Source organism: Mus caroli, unplaced genomic scaffold, assembly GCF_978045245.1.
Source record: "Mus caroli unplaced genomic scaffold, Mus_caroli_1 scaffold_3, whole genome shotgun sequence".
Taxonomy (NCBI): domain Eukaryota; kingdom Metazoa; phylum Chordata; class Mammalia; order Rodentia; family Muridae; genus Mus; species Mus caroli.
This window is the reverse complement of record NW_028227258.1, coordinates 74,928,183-74,949,685: the sequence shown is the minus strand read 5'-3', so window position 1 is coordinate 74,949,685 and position 21,503 is coordinate 74,928,183. Positions and strand designations below refer to the sequence as shown.

At 48.3% G+C, this 21,503-nt stretch overlaps 1 protein-coding gene and 1 non-coding gene across 5 annotated transcripts in view; one reads left to right on the top strand and one right to left on the bottom strand.

Moving 5' to 3' along the window:
* The first annotated feature begins 973 nt into the window (after positions 1–973).
* LOC115030761 (small nucleolar RNA SNORA17) lies at positions 974–1,105 on the top strand. Its single transcript, XR_003836355.1, has one exon. It is a non-coding gene; the product is annotated as a small nucleolar RNA SNORA17 (small nucleolar RNA).
* Positions 1,106–12,833: 11,728 nt separating this feature from the next.
* Kirrel1 (kirre like nephrin family adhesion molecule 1) overlaps positions 12,834–21,503 on the bottom strand; it is a 95,931-nt gene continuing 87,261 nt past the window's right edge. For all 4 annotated transcript variants that reach the window (XM_029475391.2, XM_021157515.2, XM_029475392.2 and 1 more), the window contains 5 exons: positions 20,585–20,783; positions 19,285–19,392; positions 19,008–19,147; positions 18,082–18,159; positions 12,834–17,835 (listed from right to left, as the gene is read on the bottom strand). In XM_029475391.2, the coding sequence (XP_029331251.1) occupies positions 17,359–17,835; positions 18,082–18,159; positions 19,008–19,147; positions 19,285–19,392; positions 20,585–20,783 (1,002 nt within the window). In that variant the 3' untranslated portion in view covers positions 12,834–17,358. The remainder of the gene's footprint in view (positions 17,836–18,081; positions 18,160–19,007; positions 19,148–19,284; positions 19,393–20,584; positions 20,784–21,503) is intronic.

The window sequence follows — 21,503 nt, the reverse complement described above, 5'->3', positions numbered from 1 at the left end:
ACAAACTGCCTTTTCCATCTTCTGGTCTAAGACCCTCAAGGGAGTTTTAGTTTCTTGCTGTCCATTGTTTCGTTAGTCGGATAGTTGAATGGAAAGGTGCGAGTCTCTTTTTAGACTATCTTTACGCCTGCCAGGATGGTTAAAGGAGAATCAAAGTCCAGAACTGGTACTCTTAAGTGTCTGAGAGTTAGTTGAGGAAGACAAACGTGAACAGACAAACATCTTTCAAGGAGACAACGCCCATCAATTCCAAATAGCTCGGGCAAGTCGAGGTTAGCATGCGTCACGTGACAGGAAGATCCTCGTTGTTCTAAAACCTAGGAAGAGGCTCAGTCAATGATGAGGCTGAAGCAAAGGAATTCAGGTCGTGGAGGAACTCGATCATCTAACTACCGTGCTTCATTTTATCTCAACTCGAACAGGGAGCACAGAGAGTTCAGGAAAACGTGTCGCTCGGGACTTGATTTCAGAGGATTCTTCACGGGCACTGGCAGGGGTGGAGTGGACGGTGTTGAGCTGCATGCAGGAAGAATGCTCAGAGAAGATGCTCTGTTGTTAATGTAGAGGAGAAAGAAAAAGCCTGGGTCAGAAAAACAGGAGGCAGAGAGAGAAGCAACCAGGGTGGAATTGCAAGGAGCCATGCGGTACATGCGAGAGTGGGGGTGGTGGTGGTGGTGCTGTCTGACTTCCAAGAGTTTGCATTAAAGAGCAGAATTAGACAGGTTTTAGGGTATAGCCCATCATTTCTGAGGTTCTGTACAAAAAGAAGTACAGAGGATGCCTGGCCCGTAAAGAAACCACAACAGAGGCAGAGGTTCTGGAATCATCCTTGCAACCCTGGTGGCATGACAATAAAAGACAAGATGAGACAACCCTCAAGTGAGTGGGCACAGGGAGAGAGAAAGCCCAGCACCAAATCTGCAGAACATCCACACTGAAGGAGAGATTAGGGCAAGAGTCCATGCCAGTTGCTCCTGCCCCCTAGAGAGAGCCCAGGTGTGGCTGCTGTACCACATGTGTGTCAGTAGGACGCAGAGAGGAGAGAGGATATGAGTACACTTCGTGTTCTGACCTGTGAACATCTGAATGATTAGTAGCCTACATTCCCTGAAAATAACCGAGCCTGAGATGATCACCAGTCTGGCATCAGGCAGGCCTGGACAGGCTCCCAGGACAGGAGCAAGCCAGAGGCTAGAAGAACCCCACCTGGGACTGTGAGGCTCCAGGCAAGAGCAAACCATAGACAGATGATTCTTGCAAGGGGCCACTAGGGCATGCTGGTTGAGGAATGAGCCCGAGATAACCATCAAACCGGTGCCACAGGGCACAGACAGGGAGCTAGACTGAGATGACCACCAGTCTGGGGCTCCACAGGCTTGTGGGAGCTGACCGTTCCTGAGATGAACCCTGTCCAGTGCCATAATGCATAGGTGGGGCTTAGCACTCCTGAGACCCTAGACAGTCAGAGACTCCAGGTGATACTACAAGGAGCAAGTAAGTTGTAGAGAAATGGAAGAGAGAGAGAAACAGAAGGATGTGGGCACAATGAAGAGAGGCAGAACTGGAGACTCAAGGGTAGTGAGGAATAGCTTGATTTAAGTAGCCAGTGATGCCACCTGGGACAGTGGTGGGGTCCTGGTCTTTGATGCCACTGGAGGCCATGTCTGGGTCCATGGCCCTGCAGCAGCAGGGCTCTGTTATCACCAAAGACCACACAGATGTCCCAGGTTTGGACTGTAACCCGGAGACATGCTGGTGCCTGAGGGCTGTGCAGAACTGGCCCCACCCGTCATTTGGGCATCCTAAGAAATCAGTCCTGGGGCCATGAAAGCAAGAAAGCTGACCCTACCCCTAGCCAGCTACAATACATGGAAGAGCAGACCCGAACATTGTGGGAGTTGTGGGCGAGCTGGCTTGAGGATACAAGTGTGCGAGAGCTGGCCTTACTACTTATCTCCCGTTAGGGGGGCATGGAAGAGAGAGAGATACCCTCCTCTCTGCTCATCCATCACCACCTGTGACAGACTGAAGACCTGGCCTGAAGATCATGAGAACAGGAGAGCTGCTCCGGCCCCTCACTGGCTGCAGCACTCAGGAGAGTGTGCCCTGCACCTCACCTGGGCAGCACAGTAGAGCTGTTGCTATGAGAGCGTAAGCACGGGAGAACTAGCCCTGCCACTTGTCTGCCATGAGGTGACATGCGCGATGGAGAGATGCCCCTCGCCCCGCCACCAGGAGAGCTGGCCCCAAGGTCTCAGACAGAAAAGCTGTCCTTGTTCCTTACCTGCAACAGCAATTGGGAGAGAAAGCCTGGCACCTCGCCTGGGCAGTAGTATAGTAGAGCTGACCCTGGGTATGGAGTTGCAGGTGAGCTGGCCCTGAGTGCATGAGTGTGGGGAGCTGTCCCTGCCTCTTGTCTGCTGTGTGGTGGTGTAGGCAAGGGAGAGATGCCCTCGCCTCCCTTTTGCCCTTGCCAACCAACAGCGAGCAGGGGAGCGGGTCATGAGAGTGGGAGAACTGGTCATGACCTTCATCAGCTGCAACACTGGGGAGAGGGAGATGAGTGGGATTGGGGTACACAATGTGAAATTCACAATGAGCCAATAAAAAGGTGTTTTTTTTTTTTAAAGTCTATCCCTGTGGAGAAAACTGGCCAGAGGTGGTGGACTCTCTGAGAGGTCAACAGAGCCAAAGAGGAGTGCTCTCACGTACCAGAAGCTGCAGGCAAGGCAGGGGAAATGGTCAGAGAAGATTTCTGAAAGAACAGCAAGAAATCATTGAGCAGCCTATCTACCTTCTGAGTTATCTGATGCTGACATAGAACTCTGTAAAACAGACCAAAAGAAAACAAAAACCTGGGGCTAGAGAGATGGCTCAGTGGTTAAGAGCACTGACTGCTCTTCCGAAGGTTCTGAGTTCAAATCCCAGCAACCACATGATGGCTTACAACCATCCATAATGACATCTGACTCCTTCTCCTGGTGTGTCTGAAGACAGCTACAGTGTACTTACATATAAAATAAATAATAAATAAATCTTTTAAAAAAAGAAAAAGAAAACAAAACCCTGAGATATGGTGATTCTTGCTCACTGGAATGTGAATTAATCATATCTAGCAGAAAGCAATGGGTTAAGTCTCTTGTGGGTAAACTCGGTTTTGTATTTGTAAATTTATTCAATTTGGAATTCCTATATAAATGTGATAAGTTTGAATTTCCCTTTGAATCCGTTGAGATATCTTACTGTAAATAGTCCTCAGTTGTTGGTGATTAAATATAATTTGACACGAATTCATGAATTCATTTTATGTTTATATAAAAGTTGTTAAGTTTTTAAAAAATGATCCTACAACAGAAGAAGTAACTGAAAAGTCACTATGAAGTCATAACTGCCACACAATCTGTTTGGTAGGCTCACGGGAACTGAAGGCAGAGCACAGCATTGGGTGAATAAGGACAATGCAGAAACTTGGCTGTGAAGGGTAGGCAGGAGTATTTTCTAGATGGCATCAACTTGTGGGAAGAAGGACGGATTTTGTGTTTACTTTAATGGCATGGTTTTATTTTGCATATTACAGTTCCTCCCTCAAACCACCATTCCTTTGATAAACTACACAGGGTATAATACTCACTGTGAACAAGAATTCCCTGAAGGCATCTGTGTCTGGAAAGACTGACTGACTAATAGAACTTCAGGGATCTAGAAAGGTTGGAATGGTGGAGATCCAAAGCCTAATTATCTTGTCGTGGACTAGTTTCAGCCCTCTGTACATCAGTTCCTTGCCCACCTCTGTGTAGGATCTAACACCCTGTAACTAGTGGGTCAGACCCCTTTAAGGATCTATGGATTTAGCAGACCATTTAGTTTCTACCAACCCCAAAGCTAAGATTGCCATCAGATAACATCTGAAGCCATAGGAGAGTTTCCCCTGCTTGTGTAGCTGTCCCTCGGCTTATGGTTTCCTTGGTTCTCTTACATACAACTCCACGAACTGCTCTCTCATGGCAACACAGAATCTGCTGTTTGCCAGGATGTGATCACTTACATTTGGCTCCAGAATAAATGTTTACTCTCTTTAAGATGGTAGCAGAATTTTTGCACGGAGAACATAGTAGTGGCAATCATGGAGGCAGGGGAGTGGCTACTGAGGTGGTGGAGGAGGAGCACTTAATGGGGCATGAGGCCTTCTGTGAACAGATAAGTCCTAAGAGTCTTTGTGGAGGACGGGAGGAGCTCACTATGTAGCCCAGGCTGGCCTCAAACTCACGGAGTTTCATCTTCCCTTCCAGTTCCTGCCCCTGCCTCCTAAGTGTTAGGACTTAAATAAGAATGACTTGCATGCGTCTTCCTTTTCTACAACGATCTGAAGACTGAGAGGCAGAGCGCATGCTTCCTGAATGTCACATCTCACAGGAGAAGCGCAGCATGGAGGGGAGGTCCCACAGTCAAGGATCTACGAGCTTGTTCTAGCTCTGATCTGCAGCGAATTCTGTAGCGGCACAAATGTCATCAGCTGGAGTGTAGTATGCGCTTAGCATACATGAGGCTCTGAGCTCAATCCTACAGCCCCATCGCTCCAAAAGGCATGTGTTCTAAGTAAAAATAAGTGGCTCATAACATTTCAACTTGGAGGCTCTGGAAAATCTACCTTTTTGCCACTATACTGACACCCCTAAAAGACACCAGCATCATAGACTCCAGGTACAATGATGTTTCTCTGGCCTGAGAATGCGTCAGCATGAGTGTTATTCGGATCTTGGCATTAAACCTACGTAGTCAACTAGTAGTCCTATGCTTGAATGTTTTCTCCCAGCTGCCCCATGGGTCATAAAGAATGGAGAATAGAGACGCTCCTTGAGGGTCTGACTTCAGAAGCTCAAGATTCACATATATCTAATCACATATATGAGAGGGACTGACCAGACAAATTCTAGATTTATTCTTCCCATTGGTCCCTTCTTAATCATCTTCAACCCTCAACTAGTTTCAGTAAAAGTCACAGAAAGAAAACAAAAACAAAAACAAAACAAAACAAAAAACAACAAAAACAAACAAACAAAACAAAACAAAACCCTAAGACTCAGAAAGCTTTGGTGGTGTATTCAAGGTCACGTGGCTGGTGAATGGCTTGTATGCTAGAGCCCATGTCTGTTTTCTTAAACCAGAAAGAATACAGATCTGGATGCTGATTGCAGGAAGGGGCTGGTCATTGTGCTCCTTCGAGGCTAATTTCTAAAAATGCCCGATTGGCTCACAGAGTAGTACATGCCGCATCTGGACACACTGCAAAGAGCCCAGGTCATAATGGCCGCCATGGCCTTAGCCAAGGACTAACTGTGGGATATCCTCATGTTCATCTTCTAAAGATTTTTGTCTGAGAATCTGTGGTCATCTCTTGGTTCTATGGAAAAGATGGCAGTCAGGATCATGGTGGCAAATAGACCATCTGTCTCTGCTAAGAGGAGCCAGAAGACAGTATATGAATCCAATGGAGAATAAAGGCAGATGTCAAAACTACAGCCACGGGGCAAAAACTGGAAGTAAGCAGATCCAAGCTCAGTAGCAAGAAGAACTATCTTCCAATAGTCTTGCCAAAATAATGGTAACCTCCTTTTTTTTAAAGGTAGTAATAACCAGGTGACCATGAACAGTCACCACCACCACCACCACCACCAGACTGCACACACTGGGTTACACCACATAAAACCACAAAAGTGAACAATCACTTTTGACCTGTAAAACCAGTCATTTTGAGTCAGGTAAGCATAAGGAATAGCTTAGCAACCTGGGACTCCTCCTGTTAATGACCATCAAACTTAGATTCTATCCAGTCATAGTGTAGTTACATCTGGGTACAAAACTGGGTTAGCTGAACTGGCCTGAATTAGCTTTGAGTGCATGTACAATAAGTCAATTATTGGGTATGCAAATGATTTAAATCTGCTGCATTGTGGGAAGGACATGCACAATTAGCGAAGGCTCATGTAATCCAAGTCCCTGGTCAGTCAAACTAGAGACCCACCCAAACAAACCACACCCATAGCGACCAAACTCCTTCTCTTGAACCCCCTAAGAGCAACCCCCCAATAATTGTCAGGGTCCTTCTGTACTCACCCACATGTCTCACTGTCAGTTTTGAGTTTATTCTTTTCTAACTTTTATCACTTCTCTGCTTTGAATAGAGATTCCCTATTATTTTGCAATCTTTGTCTACCTTTATTTTATTTTATTTTCAACAAGATATCGAGAGTTCATAAATGTCCAAACTGGACTCTAACCGCTATAACAATTTATTATATCTTTCTACCTCAGAGTAATTTTCAAACCCCCCACCACTGTCTTTCCTGTTTCACTGTTCTACCAGGGTAGCTTCCCACTTTCTTACTGCTCCTCTCTGAGTCTTCCACACACATTCCTGCCTCAGGCTCTTCACAGCTGCCAGTGCCTTTGTCTGGAATCATCTTGTCTCTAGATAAATGCCCAGCTTACCTTGCTTATAACTGAACTTTTAGCCCTTTCCTGACCACGCAGCATAAATGCTCACTCTCCTATCTACCCTCTGGGTTTACAGCATTTCATCTGTGTCCTTAGCTCTTCCTTCTCTGGTGGCCAACCTATTTATTGTCTTTTCCCCGGCTAATTCAGTGTGGTTATGAGAGCAGGGCCTGAGTTTTGTTCTTGGTATTGGGTTGATTGAGACTAATACATGGTGAATAGTCAGCCAGCATTTGTAACATGAATGAAAGAATACTTTTATTGATGAGGAAGCCAAGGCTGAGAAAGAAAGGCCAAAGGATTCCTCCAAAGGCACAGGGACTGGGGAGACTGAGAAGAGCCCAGCCATTCGGATTCCACACTATACAAAGTCACACTGTGTCCCTTGATGGGTTTGATGCGGAGCCCATATGTCTTCTCTGAGGCGAATGCTTTTGCTTAATTGGATCAGATGGTCCTGAGCTGCCTACAGTTTTTGAGGTTCTGTATCATATTTCTGAGTATTTATTTTGGTGAGGGAATGAATCATGGGCATTCCGAGGAGAGCCAGGTTTGGGATATCCCTTAGCCCCAGTCTTGTGTAATTCTGAGGAGCCAGCCTCTGCTAGGAACCTTGGCAGGGCACTGTTTGACAAGGTGCTTTAACCAGTGTGTCTTTTGGGGAAAGGGAACATTGATCTGGGTCTCAAAATATGAACTGTCCCCAGGATGAGCCTGCATGGAAAGCACGGGAGAGCAGGCGTCTGTGCAGAGGAAGACAAGACAAAGCTCCCAGTCCAGTTGCAGTCCTGTTCTCCCCAGGAGGTTGCCTCTGTGCTGCTAATTACAGCGCAGAAAGGAAACAGGAAAGTGAGTGCTAATGAACTGATTTTTCTTTCTCTTCCCCTAGGTGCTGTTTTTTTCTTTTCTTTTTCTTCCAGAGAACTGATCCTTTGGATTTAGAACCCTGGGGCCTGGCAAGATCGGACCTATTAAGCCCAGCTGAACAAGCACTTTCCACTGTCAGGTGATGGCTAGAAGAGTGTCTGCACCAGGCAGTGGGGTGTGTGGTATGGGATGATGCTACCGGTGTGGAATGTAACAGCATCACCAGTCCCAGACAACTCACATTTGGACAGCATCCCACCACTTACAAAAGGCTTTTGTATATCTCATCCCACTAAGTGCTCACAGAAGTTCATGGAGAAGGGCAAGGGAGCTCAGAAAAGGGTGAGACTCACCTGCCCTGTATCATCACCCAGTTACACAGCACCGCTTAGCTCTTAACCTAGGCCTCATTCTGGAGTTGATACTTCTTCCTGAACACCGGGGGCAATTGCTGACATCCCCCCCCCATCCCCTGTCTAAGATAGGAGCAAACATCCCCCCCCAAAAGACTTCTTAAACCAAGCAATTTCAGTAGAATGGAGACTATAAGCAATTTATTTGTATTTAACAGAGGAGAAGAGAGAGCTGTGAAGATGTAATTTTCCTGGATAAACAACAAATGGTGAAAAGCAGGATTTTAATGAAGATAGCATACACTGGCTTACAGTAGTGGATAACCACAAAACATTAGGCTCTTGGGAGCTAGGGATATTCAGTGGTAGAGCCCTGTTCAGCACACACAAGCCCCTTGATTTGGCTTCCAGATAACTTCCAATCCAATATCATAGTAAAATGAAGACACCATCAACACCCATGTTTTTATCACAAATTGACATAGGGACCCTGCTTTGACCGATCCCTCAGGGGCCCAGGCAGAGACCACTACAATGCTCACCACCTGGAACTAGGAGTGAGCATAGAAGGTCTTTGCCTTAAAAGAACATCGACTCCTAACTTAGCCTCAAAGATCACAGACACAGGCCAGGGGCTGGCACTTCTGTCTTTGTTGTGGCTGCTGTTGTCCTTTACTTTGGATCGCCTGTTTAACTCTACACTCACGTGTGCTAATCACTCAAAGAATGCCCATCAAGTTTGTCTTATCTCCTTCAAGGTTGAAGGTCCAGAGACAAATTATCGTAAACTTCCAGTTGCCCTGAATTCACAGCAGACATTTGCACAGCGGAGCTCTCCCAAGCCCCAGCAGATGAGGGTGACTAGGAAGTGGCCATCTTCTGGGAAGCTGATTGATCCTTTGAAGTGCTGTGGTGGTCTGAATAGTTTTAGACTCACGTGTTTGAATGCTTGGCCCATGAGGAGTGGCACTATTAGGAGGTGTGATTTTGGAGTAGGTACAGTGTTGTTGGAGGAATTGTGTCATTGTGGGGGCAAGCTTTGAAGTCTCCTATGCTCAGGATCTGCACAGTGTGGAATCCAGTTTCCTCCTGGGTCCTGTAGTAGTCAGCCTCCTTTTGCTGCCTTCAGGTCAGGATCTAGAACTCTCAGCTCCTTCTACCTGGTAGCTTCCATGCCTGCCTGGACACTGCCATGCTCTCACCTTGATGATAATGGACCGAACCTCTGAAACTGCAAGTGATTCCCAATTAAATGTTTAAGAGTTGTCTTGGCCATGGTGTCTCTTCACAGCAATGGAAACCCTAACTAAGACAAGTAGTGGCAATGATCAGGACTTCTTCGGACCACCTTACAGAACCAGGACTGAAAAAATGATCAGCCAGACCATACTTTAATCAGCATTTCTTAACCATATTTTTTGCCTATCCACCCCAGTTCTTCCTCTGTTTAACCTAAGCCTCATGTTACTGCTTTGTAAACCTAGGAGTCCCTGGATCTCTTTATTTGTTCTTAATTGGGCCACATCAATTAGATCTCCTCTTTCTTCTTTATCTTATCCATCTCCTTAATTGTTGTATAGGTAGGAGTGGCTGAACCTACCATGTTCAGACCTGTGAGGGCCGGGTTTTCACTCTAGAAATTCTGACAACATAATTAATGGGATGCTGTTCCTAAGATAGGAGAAAAAAAATGGAACAATGAAACATTTTGGTCTGGAAGTGACATATTACTTCCATTTATAGCATATTGACCAAAAATAATCAAGTCAGCGTTGTCTGTCAGTTAGGGACTCAGCAAGAGAACTCTCAGCACTAGTATACACTGGCCACTGCTTCTCAGCTTGGCCTGACCAGAACCAAAGTTCTTCATGGAAATCTGTACTTCTTCCAGCTTGAGCACTGGTTAAATTTCCCTAGGCGTCGCATTTCACAGATTTGACTGTTTTTCTCCTCTATCACCGCATTCCTCCAGAACACGGGGATCAACTCTACTGTCCGAGGCGATGGGATGCTGAATATTGCAGACAAGGTTAGGTGGCACTCATCTGAAATCCCAGCCCCGAGGAGGCAGAGCCAGGAGGAGTGCCACATTTTCAGGACACCCTGCTCCACATAGTGGGTTCTAGGCCATTTTGTACTATTGAATGAGACTATTTCAAGATAAATATAGGCATATGACAAAGTAATGAATTGCTCTGCCTCTAAACCTGTTATTAAGTATTAAGGTCTATTGAACACAGTGACATATGCCTTTAATCCCAGCAGTTGGGAGGAAGAGGCCAGCTAGGCATAGTAAGACCCTGTGGGGCAATGGACTATGCCAGGAAACTTGGTAAGGGTGAGTGGGTTCAGAGACCCTGGAACCCATCCTGGGATGGTAGGCATCTCTCTGCTCCCTTCCAGATTCTTGGCTGGGATCACATGACCACACTACACAGAGGGATATGATCAATGGTCTCACAGCCCAGAACAGAATTTTCTATGGTAATGTGGTATCTGGATGGGCCCTGAGGGTTTAGCCAATAAGCTTCCCTTCCTGGACATTTCTTCCTGCAAGAAGATATTTAATCTCTGGTCCACCCTGAGGAGGTGGTATGTGCTCCTTTTCCACAATGAACAATCAATAAACAGTCTAGAAACAAGGACTGTCTCTTTCATCAAGAACTACCACCGGGAGCATGGAGAAAGCCTTTGTCTACGGAGCCACGCTGCCTAAGTCTCCTGCAGAAGGCCCCTCCCTGCTCCCAGATAATCGCTGTTAATTCATCCTCAGCCCATAGGCCTCCTCCATTCCCAACTTCCAGCAGCATCTGGGCGCCCAGGAGTCTGAGAACCCCTGGCCCCAGCCTCCTTGCAGGCCCGTGAAGCCCCCTTCATTCTTGACTCCATGGGGTTTCTAGCAGTGACAGGATGCCCGGGAGCTTGGGAACCCCAGCTTTGGCCTCAGCCTATGTTGTTTCTCTTTGGGCTGAGGCCCCCAGCCTGGGCTACATTCTCCCACCCCTTGAACCGTGCATTGGCCCTCCCCGCTAACCCATCACAGGACAGCAGGCATGGGATAAATGCAGGCTGGCATCTCCTGTTTTCCCCAGCAGAGTCTTCACATCCCAGCAGGGAGGCAGGATGAAGAAGCACAAGACCCTGCCTTCATTTTGTTTTGTTTGTGGGTTTTGTCTGTTTGTTTGATTGATTTTTTTGAGACAAGGTTTCTCTGTGCAGCTCTGGCTGTCCTGGAACTCACTCTGCAGACCAGGCTGGCCTCGAACTCAGAGATCTGCCTGTCTCTGCTCCCAAGTGCTGGGATTAAAGGTGTGTGCCACCATAGCCAATGCGACTCTGCTCTAAAATGAGACAAACAGATCAACAACAACATATTTTAAACAACCAAAAAGTAAAGGGCTTATGCGTCAACACAAACCCTATGATCAAAGCGGAAATTATAAATCAGTGTAGATCAGCCTGGGGCTTCTCAGGATAGGGGAGGAAAGGTGATTAATGAGTTAGGCAAGGCACTTTCTAGGGTGAGGACTTGGAGGTGGGGGTCTCCAAATATGTAAACTCTGGAAAAGGGAAGGTCAGGGGCCCTTCTGTTAGGGGGCAGCAGAAGCAGGAGCAGGCTGGGGGGCACAGGGCACGTGAGTCACTTCATTTGACTGGATTGAGAGGTGGAGTAAGGGAAACACAAGGACACGAGGACACGGCCTGATTCCTGGGGAGGACAATTCGAGGTCATCTCCTGAAGGACTCAGAACTTTACTCTTTGATGAGAAAGTGCAGAAAGGCACTGCCAAGAGCTTTGTGTCCTGAAAACCTCAAAAGGAAGCAGTGTCTTTTAAAGATTCCTAAGGCTTGATGATAAGGGCCATGCCTTCACGACTTGTCCTTGAGTCTTAGGGACATCCACGAGCAGCTGGATCCGGGAGAAGACAGAATGCATAGAAATACGTATTGCTTGTATAGTCTTCCCGGGGTTCAGAAGGTTTAGGCCTCTGGAGCGCCCGGTGAGGTGCTGCTACACAGTCTTGTCTCTCGGGCAGTAATGCTGGCCCTGTGCAGGGTTCAGGCAGCATCCTAACCAACACCATGTGGCCTGACTCGACCCCCATCTCTGCGGGACCTTCCCACTCACTTCTTTTTGCTTCTGCATCCAATCAATGGCACTACTGCTGCTTTTTTCATAACAAACGAACGAAGGAACAACAAGATAAACAACCCCCCTCTCCCTCCGCCCAAACCGTGTCGGTGTCGGTTCAACTTACCTGACTGGCCTCTAGAGTCATCCTGAACCTGGGCCTCACTTCTTGGCCACATGCCTCGGAACGCCAGCCCCTGGGGCAGCTGCCTTCTCTCTTGGGATGAATCTGCTGTGCTGTAATCTATAACCTCTGGAAATGGCTTGCACCGGCTCCCCCTCTCCACTCTGACACCTGATCCTCGATGCAGGTAGGACAGGAACTGTACCAGCTGAGCGCTATGCCTGACCTGATGTCCTTTCTTTTTTTTTTTTTTTTTTTCACTCCTCACGTTCTGTTTCCAGCTGGGTTCTGTGTTCCTTGTATATAAAAAGGCTCACAGGGACAGCCTTGACTTTTCTTCGTCATTAACCAGATGAGGATAACAAACCATTGCATTTCTCTCATGGCTTACAGCTTCAAAACTTATCTGAAAGCTGCTCTACGAGTCTTTAAACACTCCTGTAAGTGTGAACCCCAGCCGGAGAGTGTGTGCCACTGTGCCATTGGCTCCTGAACTATCACTGCTAGCCCAGATGCATGCAGATTCCCAATCTCTATGGGATCTGGACTGCAGATGCAGAGGCTCCTGTCTCTCCATCTTCACAATCAGACATGGCACCGAGTACTCGGATGCCAAAAACGCAGAGCCCCCTTTGTCCCAGAGCTGACAGGCTTCTCCTGCACTCACAAAATGCTGAATAAAATGTTTATGGAGTGGCCTGGAAGTGCAAATATATAACTTTTGCAATCTCAATCTTCAACGTCTCCCCCTCTCTCCAAATCTGAACCGTTTACACAAAGCTGAATAGGCCTTTAAAGTAACTAATTGCCCGTGTATTAAAATAACACAGAACATGGTACTTTTTAAAACATTTATATTTATATATATATATAAAATTAAATATATAATATATAGTGTGTTTGAGACTAAAAATATAGTACACAATTTTTTTTTAAAAAAAAAAGAAAAAAAATGTCAGAATAGGAAAGGCATAAAGGACACACAGATACACATTGCTAAAAATCTATGATGGTTTGTCCTAACAAAAATACTTATTTTTTTTCTCTTAGTTGTCATCATGGATCCATTTATGAGGAGGATTTCGGTAGAGAAGATTCAACAGGCGTCAGAATGGAGATAACAATCTGAGGAATGACTGGGGTCGGCAGTCTGACCTGGGCACCTTGTTAAAAGTGGAGGCCTTGTGGGTCATTTTTGCTAAGAAGCCTATGTATTTGATTGTATCAGCAAATTGAATGCTCCCTGCATTCTCCACCCCCTTCCATCCTGGTATTCCCAGGGGCGATGGACAGCTCCTGAAACCAATGGAACAGTCTGGTCACCAGTTCACAAAGGCCAGTGATTGTGAACATTAAAAACCTAAGATGGTTTTAAAAACAGGGCTGGTAAGGGGAGTTCTGTGCATACAGAATCATTACTTTTGTTAAGAGCAGGTTTGCACCAGGACTTCCTAGTATGGCCTCTGTCTTCTGTGCAAAACTTACTTTCCCTTGGGAAAGGAGCCTGAGGTTCCCTCACAGTGATGCTGGAAAACTGAATGTTGCGCCCTCCTCTCAAATCCATACAACAAGCCACAGACCTCAGTCCTCTTTACTGGCCCATGGGTGGTGTCAGCAGTAAGCTGAGGAAGGTCAGCCAGCACTGGTCAGAATGTACTGTCTTTAGGAGAGGAGAAAGAAAAATCGCAGCGAGAAGGGAATGTGGTGTTTAGGTGACAACTTTAGAGTCCTTCCATAACAGTCAATGCATCCCCAGTGGAGTCTTGAGGTCTGTGTCCCCAGGATTGTATTACCATCAGCGCTTGGCTCGATGGGTGTAGCGCCTGGCCTCAGATTCCACAGAAATGGAATAGTAGGGAAAGCAGGTGTTTTGAGCCTGCAGTGGCCTTGGGAGTTCATGCAATTCACCCAGAGGGACAGAACTGCTCACGCAGCAGGATGAGGCAGTGACTAAGCCAGTAGACGTTACATGCCCAAACACGGTCTTTGGCTTTAACGTGAGTTTCTATAAATCCCAGTTGCCTAACATTGCTATGTAGGGGGCCAAGTGTACATGGGTCACTCACTTCCATCTTAAGGATCCCAGGAGCTATGGCTCCTGACAGAGCACAAGGGGCAAGACATGGGTCATTGTGTCTTGTCTCACCCAGAATCACATTAGTTGAGTTCATGTTTTTCGTTCTGACCCAGACATTTGTGAGAGCTGAGCATTGCCCCCGCTCCTGCGAGTCTTCCTCTCTCTCTCCTGCTTCATGCATAGTCTGTAGTTAGACCTTGGAGGTGGTGGGGATGGGGTGAGAGCCAGGATTCAGCAAGCAGGCTGGGTTCTCTACAAAGGGCAAGGCCTATCCAGAGCCACAAGAACCTTTAACATATGCAGCATTTATATCAAAACCACTAACCCCTTCTTCCCGCTATGAACACCTCTTTCAGTCTACAGGGCGGGGTCAGCTGCTCTCTCTCCCGCTTTCTGATTCAAGACTTGGGGGTGGGGGAATGTAGGCTTCACCTTGTTGGGGGAACAGGGAGAGCAGTCTTTAGGCCAGATGACTGTTCCTGAAGACTGAAGTAGAAGACAGTTTCTCTGCCTCTCCCAGTCTGTATGTGCTGCCGCAGACCGCGTCCATAACCGAGCCCTACCGTGATCACAGCAGCCTACTGAATCTAAGATGAGAGCAACGCCAATAACTTCATTTCATTCAGGGGTAGGGTGACAGACAAGATCAAGAAGTTGGTGGTTAAAGCTCCTTCTAGCAGGCAGTGCCTCCCTGCCCCAAGCCTCACCGCGACTGCTCACTGTTCCCGAGGAATGGGCAATCTCCTGCCCCAGATGAACACAGCCAACAGAGAATAGATTTAGGGAAAGACCAGAAGATGGAAGCAAGGAAAATAAGGAGGTCAGACCCGGGTTACTCAGCAAACAGCAGTCGCAGAATGGGATCCTGGATCTCTCGAATCTTGGTTTCTTATTCCTTCAACTAAAGCAACATCACCCAGGATGCTTAGACTCAAAGTACCAACATGCTGGAAGACGCTAGCTTCAGACGGAAGAGCCTCGTGATTAAGGGACTTTCAACTCCCCCGACAAGCAACACTGGTCATTCAGCAGGGCCCAACTCTGATTCTGATTGCGGAGTGTGAGTGGCAGGAGTCTGTCTCAGTTGCTGTTTCCTGTCCCTCGCATGGCTGTGCGCTTGACTCCCAGTGTTCTCCTTAGTGTTGCTCTTATTTCCATAGGAGGGACCTACTACTTAAATCAGAGAGAAACAAGAGAATCAAGCCAAACCCCACACAAGATGATGACTTTAGGGAATATAAAATGCCACTCTATTTAGACTTCAGAAGTGTTTGGCTCACCCACGGCTTCAGGGGTCAGAGAACATGAAAGCCTGTATGAATCCCTATTCATAAGGACCTACACTGCAAACCCACCGCCCCGCTGAGCTCTCATGAAAGGGTTCTGCGAGTGTGAGTCTTCTGAACTGGGATGCAGCTACAAGTCTGTCACTGCTGCAGGAAGGGCCCACTCTGTGCATGCACTCACTGGAGGAGGAGAAGAGGAGGAAGCAGCAGCTGCCTGCCAGGCTGGAAACGGGGCTCCCTGATTCCCAGATATCACCTGGTCCTTATCGAGAAGGAGATAGCCTCAAATATCACCCCACAGGCCCATCTAGAAGGTTAGTGATGGACCGTGCCTGATGAACATGTAGCTCATTAAAGTAAACATGACTAACGAATGGTGACCAATGAGAAAAAGCAAGGAACATTCTGGGACTACTCCCTCCCATCGCGCAGGCCTCAGCGGGGACATGGACGGTAGGCTCCTGTTGGGCAGTTGTTTTCTTGGGAAGATGAGGCTGAGCTACAAGTTACAGATTCTCTTTGGTCAGAAGGTGGTAGATGAGACGTGGTGTGGAATGTGTGTGTGCTCATGTGTGCGTGCTGTGTGGGAAAAGATAGCATAGCCCATGGAATTCAGTGCCGTTCGTGTTGTTCTGCACTAAGATCTCCATCTAGGTCAGTAAGAAGTTTCCTTCACCACCATTTCCAGGCCCCCATCCCCTCACATCCTCTCACTTGTCTCTCCTTGGATGCTAACATGGGACAAGCTCAAGCTCACAAGGTCCCTGCTCCCCACAAGGGACATCATCACAAACCTGACACTCAAGGCACTGAAAATGGAAGAAGGAATCTGATTGGTCGGGGGTGGGAGGGCAGTGAGGAGGAGACAAAACCAAAATTTGTCTGGATAAAGCATAGCATCTACCACGCCATCCGCAAGGTAGTTTCTAGCTATGATAGACAGGGTAGGATAGCTGAGTCTGAGACTCGGGACACTGCTTAACTCTATCAGAATCCACCAGCAGGCAGGTCTCTCCATTTGGATGTATATGCTAGATTCAACGTGCTTAGAGACTCGGATATAGTAATACAAGGACTTAGGAGTCTGGCAGAGGGCAGGTGACCCTTTCTTTTCCACGGGGACTTGTGTATAGAGGGGAAAACCCCTACAGCTTTTCTTTCCAAATGAGGTTTTATTGCTTTTGAAAAATAGCCCCAGGAAAAGTTAGCCTCTGCTCTACCCAACTCTCCAAGGCTCAAGAGTTAACACCAAGAAGTGGGACAGATACTGGAGAGAAGCTTGTGTGGCTCCCACTAGTGGTGGATCTGGGAACTGCTATGTACTACACCACGGTCCTTGGCCTGCCAACCATAGCATGGCCCTGACCCGTCCTTGCTCACATCCAGGACACATCTGGCTGGTCCAGCACAAAGCTGAGAAGAAAGGAAACCGTGTTCCTGGGGATTTATGAAGCCCTCCCCACTCAGACAGATGGATACCACAGCAGCCAGGGGGACTGGCATTTGACCCCAACTGACCAAGGGCTGGATCCGAACTCGTTGTTCCATCTGTAACCCCCTGAGATGGGGAAGATGAACACAAGGTATAAAGAAATCAAGACCGGGACTGGTGGCTGTCCCACGTTCCAGCAGCCTGCCCGTCTCAGCTTAGCTCCATGCCCTCTTATGGGAGACCAGAGGAGCAGGCCAGATAGGAAATGATAAATTGTGTTCTTCTCCTCTCCCTTCTCCTCCCCTTCCCCAACCTCCCCTCTCCTTTCCCCATGCTTGGGTCAGGCAGAGCAAAGGTCAGAAGAGACATCCTCCTGCAGGAGAGGAAAGGGCAGGCCCGGGAGACTGGGGCCTGCGCAGAGCACCATCCTTGGGATGGGATGTTACTGGGAGACCTGCTCCTCATTTGCGATGGCCAGGAGGAGAAAGGCTGGGTCCATGAAAGGAGCAATGAGCAATGTCCCTGAATGTCAGGGAACAGCTGGGAAGCCATCTCCTCTGCCCCGCAGAGATACCCCAGCCAGATCCAGCCTCTACACATGAGTCTGCATGCGCTGCTGGAATCGCTGGCCATAGTCTGAGTGCTGAGAAGTGTAGGAGAACCGAGTGGCGGTGGCATACTTGCCAATAGGGTCATAAGCTTCATAGGGGGTCCTCTCCAGGCCAGAGGGTGGGGCCTGGGGGTAGCCTAGACGGTAGGTAGGATACCCAGCTGCCCCGGGAAAGGGGTGGGAGTTGAACTTCTCATAGTTCTCGTACGACAGCTGGCTGGTCGTATCGGTGCCACCCGGAGCAGAAGGGCCAGAGGGTGTAGGCTCTGTGCCATAGTCAGAGGCAGGGGCCCGGCTGTACGTATTGAGCTGGGCATAACCACTGGAGTGGGACAGGCGGGATGATGGGCGCCCATCAAAACGAGTAGGGCCAGGGGCACGGTAGTCAGCATACAGCACCGCCCTGGAGGATGGGCGATCTTCGTGGGCACGCACGTTGTAATAACCATTGGTGGGATCCTGAGGGCAAGAAGAGAAAAAGGTAAACGTGGGAACTTCCCCCAGTGTAATAAGCTCTCCTGAGTCTTCTGCCCATGCCCAGCTCAACCCATATCTCCTCCCCTTCTCATCACACCGGTGACTCTATCTTCTGTTCCTTCTGCAGACTTCTTGACCACTCCTCCCTGCTGTCCTCCCCCTGCAGATCCTCCTACCCCACGTCCCAGCCAGCCAGTCCTTGTGCCTTGCATCAGTCCTTCCCCTCACCTTCATCTCATACTCTTCCCGGGTGTCAATGGTGTCACAGCGCAGGTCCTGCTTCAGGTCCACATCATCCTTAAAGGACTAAAGAACAGGTGTGGGTGTCAGGAAACAGCCTATGGTTTGCATAGACTCGACCCAGGGAGTGGCACTATTAGAAGGTGTGGCCCTGTTATAGTGGGTGTGTCAGTGTGGGTGTGGGCTTTAAGAGCCTCATCCTAGTCGTCTGGAAGCCAATCCTCTGCTCGCAACCTTCAGATGAAGATGGAGAACTCCTCAGCTCCTCCTTACACCATGCCTGCCTGGAAACTGCCATGTTTCCATCTTGATGATACTGGACTGATCTCTGAACCTGTAAGCCAGTCCCAATTAAATGTTGTTCTTATAAGAGTTGCGTTGGTCATGGTATCTGCTCACAGCAGTAAACCTTAACTAAGGCAACTGATTTCCATGCTCAGAGGCCACTTGCTAAAGGCAGCTCTGGGGTTGGGGCAGGCTTGTGTCTCACCATATAGGTTGAGGTAGGACATCAGAGACCTGGCTTCTAGTGTTAATTTTGTTGCTAGTGTGTAATATGATATTATGAGTATAACACTGCTACCACTGGGGAGTGCTGCCTTGGCTCAGTAATGAGAAGGTTGAACCAAAACTATCTACAGATTTTCCTCTGTGTGAGGGAAGGATGAGGCAAAGGGAGCTGTGGGGAGGCAGGGGGAAGAGAGAAGTTATACATATGTGTAAACGTCTATACAAGCTATGGTACCAGTGTGGGGGCGTTTATTTGAGAGCAGGTTGGTACGTAGGAACTGGGGTATCAGGAACAGGTTAAATGCACAGAGGAATTAGAGGTAACAGAAGTTATTAAAAGCTGATGGGTCTGGCCATAGGACAATAAAGAGCCTAGGCCACATTGAAAGGAGCATTATCCTCACCGAGTAGATGGCCTTCATGACCCGCGTTGCTGTGGAAATGCTGGCAGTATCATCCTCCCGGTCAGAGTGCATCGTAAGTGGCTCCCGATTCACCGTCTCCACCTTGATGTCCAGCTTCCTCAACGTCACATCCTTTCGACCTAGGACAGGGAGATGTTGCTGGGGGCTTTCTACTGGTCTGCACGGTTGACTTCTAGCCCCAGCCCCCTGACGGGACCTTGAAGGGTAAGGTTGGGGGATGAAGGGTGTGTTGTGACTCTACGGCGCCTGTACTCACTGCCTTTGCGACGTCGGTAGAGGAAGAACACTAAGGCAGCAAAAGAGAAGACGACCAGGATGCCGGCGCCGATGGTGGCCCCGGCAATGATGCCCACAGGTAACACCTCTATAGAAGGGAGAGAAAGGAACAGGAATGAGGATGGAGCCACATAGGGGCCCGAAGATGTGACCATAATCTACTGGGGCAACTCTGGATTGTGTACAAAGGTAAGTTTGGCCTGGGCTGGGCCGTGTTGACATCTATGTCTAGGCCACATTTGAGAAGAGCTGGGCTGAGTCTGGTTTGTAATCTGTGCTTTAGTTCAACCAGAGTTGACGTCAGGGCAGCCAGTGTTCCATCCCTGCCCTCAGGTTGCCTCAGAGCTCTCTCTTCCTCTACTTGGCATGCCTTCCCATGAGCTGGGTCCCTCCTTCATAAGCAGGGCTGTCTCCAAACTCCAATCTGTGATCTCTGTTTCAGCCTCCACTCCCATGTCCTTGCCTGCAAAGCTGCATCTGCTCTATCTGCACGGCCCACTGAGGCCCAGCACTCCTCTCTAGTGCCCCCACTTCCCTTAGCTGAGAAGACACCCGAGGACTCTCCCTTTGGCTTTCTCTTTCTGGGATTACTAGTTGGGTCCAGACACTGATTACAGAGCTTCCCTCTCAGATCCTTCCTAGCTGAGCCCCCCACATTACCCTGCTCTGTTCCCCACTTCCATCCTGCACCTTGAATGAAACTGGAACTATTAGCTTTCCCAGACATTCCCCAAGGGTCCCTCAGGTTCTCCGTATCTCCCTTTTCAACGACTAGTTCTCAAAAACAAACAAGTGCTATTTCCCCTTCATCAAACATATCTGTTAAGAGCTAGGTACCTCTTTCACTTTTGTTAAAGGTACCCAGAGGGAAGGTACCTCTTCTATAAAACCAAGGATGTTTGAAGGGTAGGGGAACCCTTGAACTTTACAAATATCCTCTGTTCAATCTTCTCAGTAACTCAGTGACATAGGCTGTGTGAATCTTTTGCATGTACCAGTTAATTTTTCCCAGTCTGGATTCATTTGTTCCTACTACGTATGTTCCTCCACTAAGAGGAAAGTTTCCTGAGTGGGGATGGCGTTCTGTTCATGCCTACAACTGCTCCTTCAAAGTTCAACACATAAAGATGTTCAAGGAACATTTACATAATACATTAATTAGCAGACCACTAAAGTCAACTTCTGGCAGAGAGGCCTGAGAAAGAGTTATCTTGCTTTGAACCTTGCTATAGAAAGAGAAGATGGAACTTCAGGCTATCCCAGCAGTCAGCGTGGCTGACCTCGCTCTTCCAGCTGGATGATGGCTGTGCCTGGTCCAAAGCTGTTCCAGGCAGTGCAGTTGTAGTGGGTCTGGAAGTCAGCTTCCATGACGTTATTGATGGTGAGTGTGGACAGCACACCACTGCCTGAGTTCGTCCTCTCCACGGTGTAGCGTTCCAGGGTCCCCACCTCGAGGAAGTTCTCCTTCCATGCCCATGCCTGGGATGGGGGAAGGCGGGATGGATGTAAGAAAAGGATGTGTGGAAGAAGCTCATGCCCCAGGGCGACCCAACCCACTCTCAGGTAGCCTCACCCAGCACATGTGTGGTCCTCAGGCCCTACACACCCTCATTCGGAAATAACCCAACACTGAACGTCTGCTCCACAAGTTGTGGCTCCCATACAGTAGACATCAGATTTATCTAGAGAGACTCTAAAAAACTGCATCCTTGAGGTTTATGTACCAAGTATGAATGTAAGGGAGAGGTCCAGCAATCAGCTTCTGCCGAGGTCCCGTGCTCTAAGTGTGACACTGGGTGGTATTTTGTGATGGGGAGGCAGCTGAGCTAATGAGCTGGTATTCGGATCTTGGATGCTGCTGGGAAGGCTGGGTTGGGACTTGAGATCCCTGGGCTCCGTTTTCTATTCCTCCCACCCCAGAGCAACCATGAGGCTGTGATTTCCCTCTCAGGGCCTCGTTGTCTTCATCTCCGCAATGGCAGATTCTGACCATTGTGAGGCAATGCTCAGCCTAGTGATCCTAACGGCACCCAAGTCTATCTTACCAGCCTTACCATGAATCAACCCACAGAAACCTGCTAGGCTCTCTGGAGATGCATCTTAATTATGAGCAGGGAGTCAAGAGGCAGATCCCCCGGGCCTTCCGTCCCTGCCGTCCCAGCTGGGGCAGTCCTAACTGTGTGCTCTCATGGCATAAGG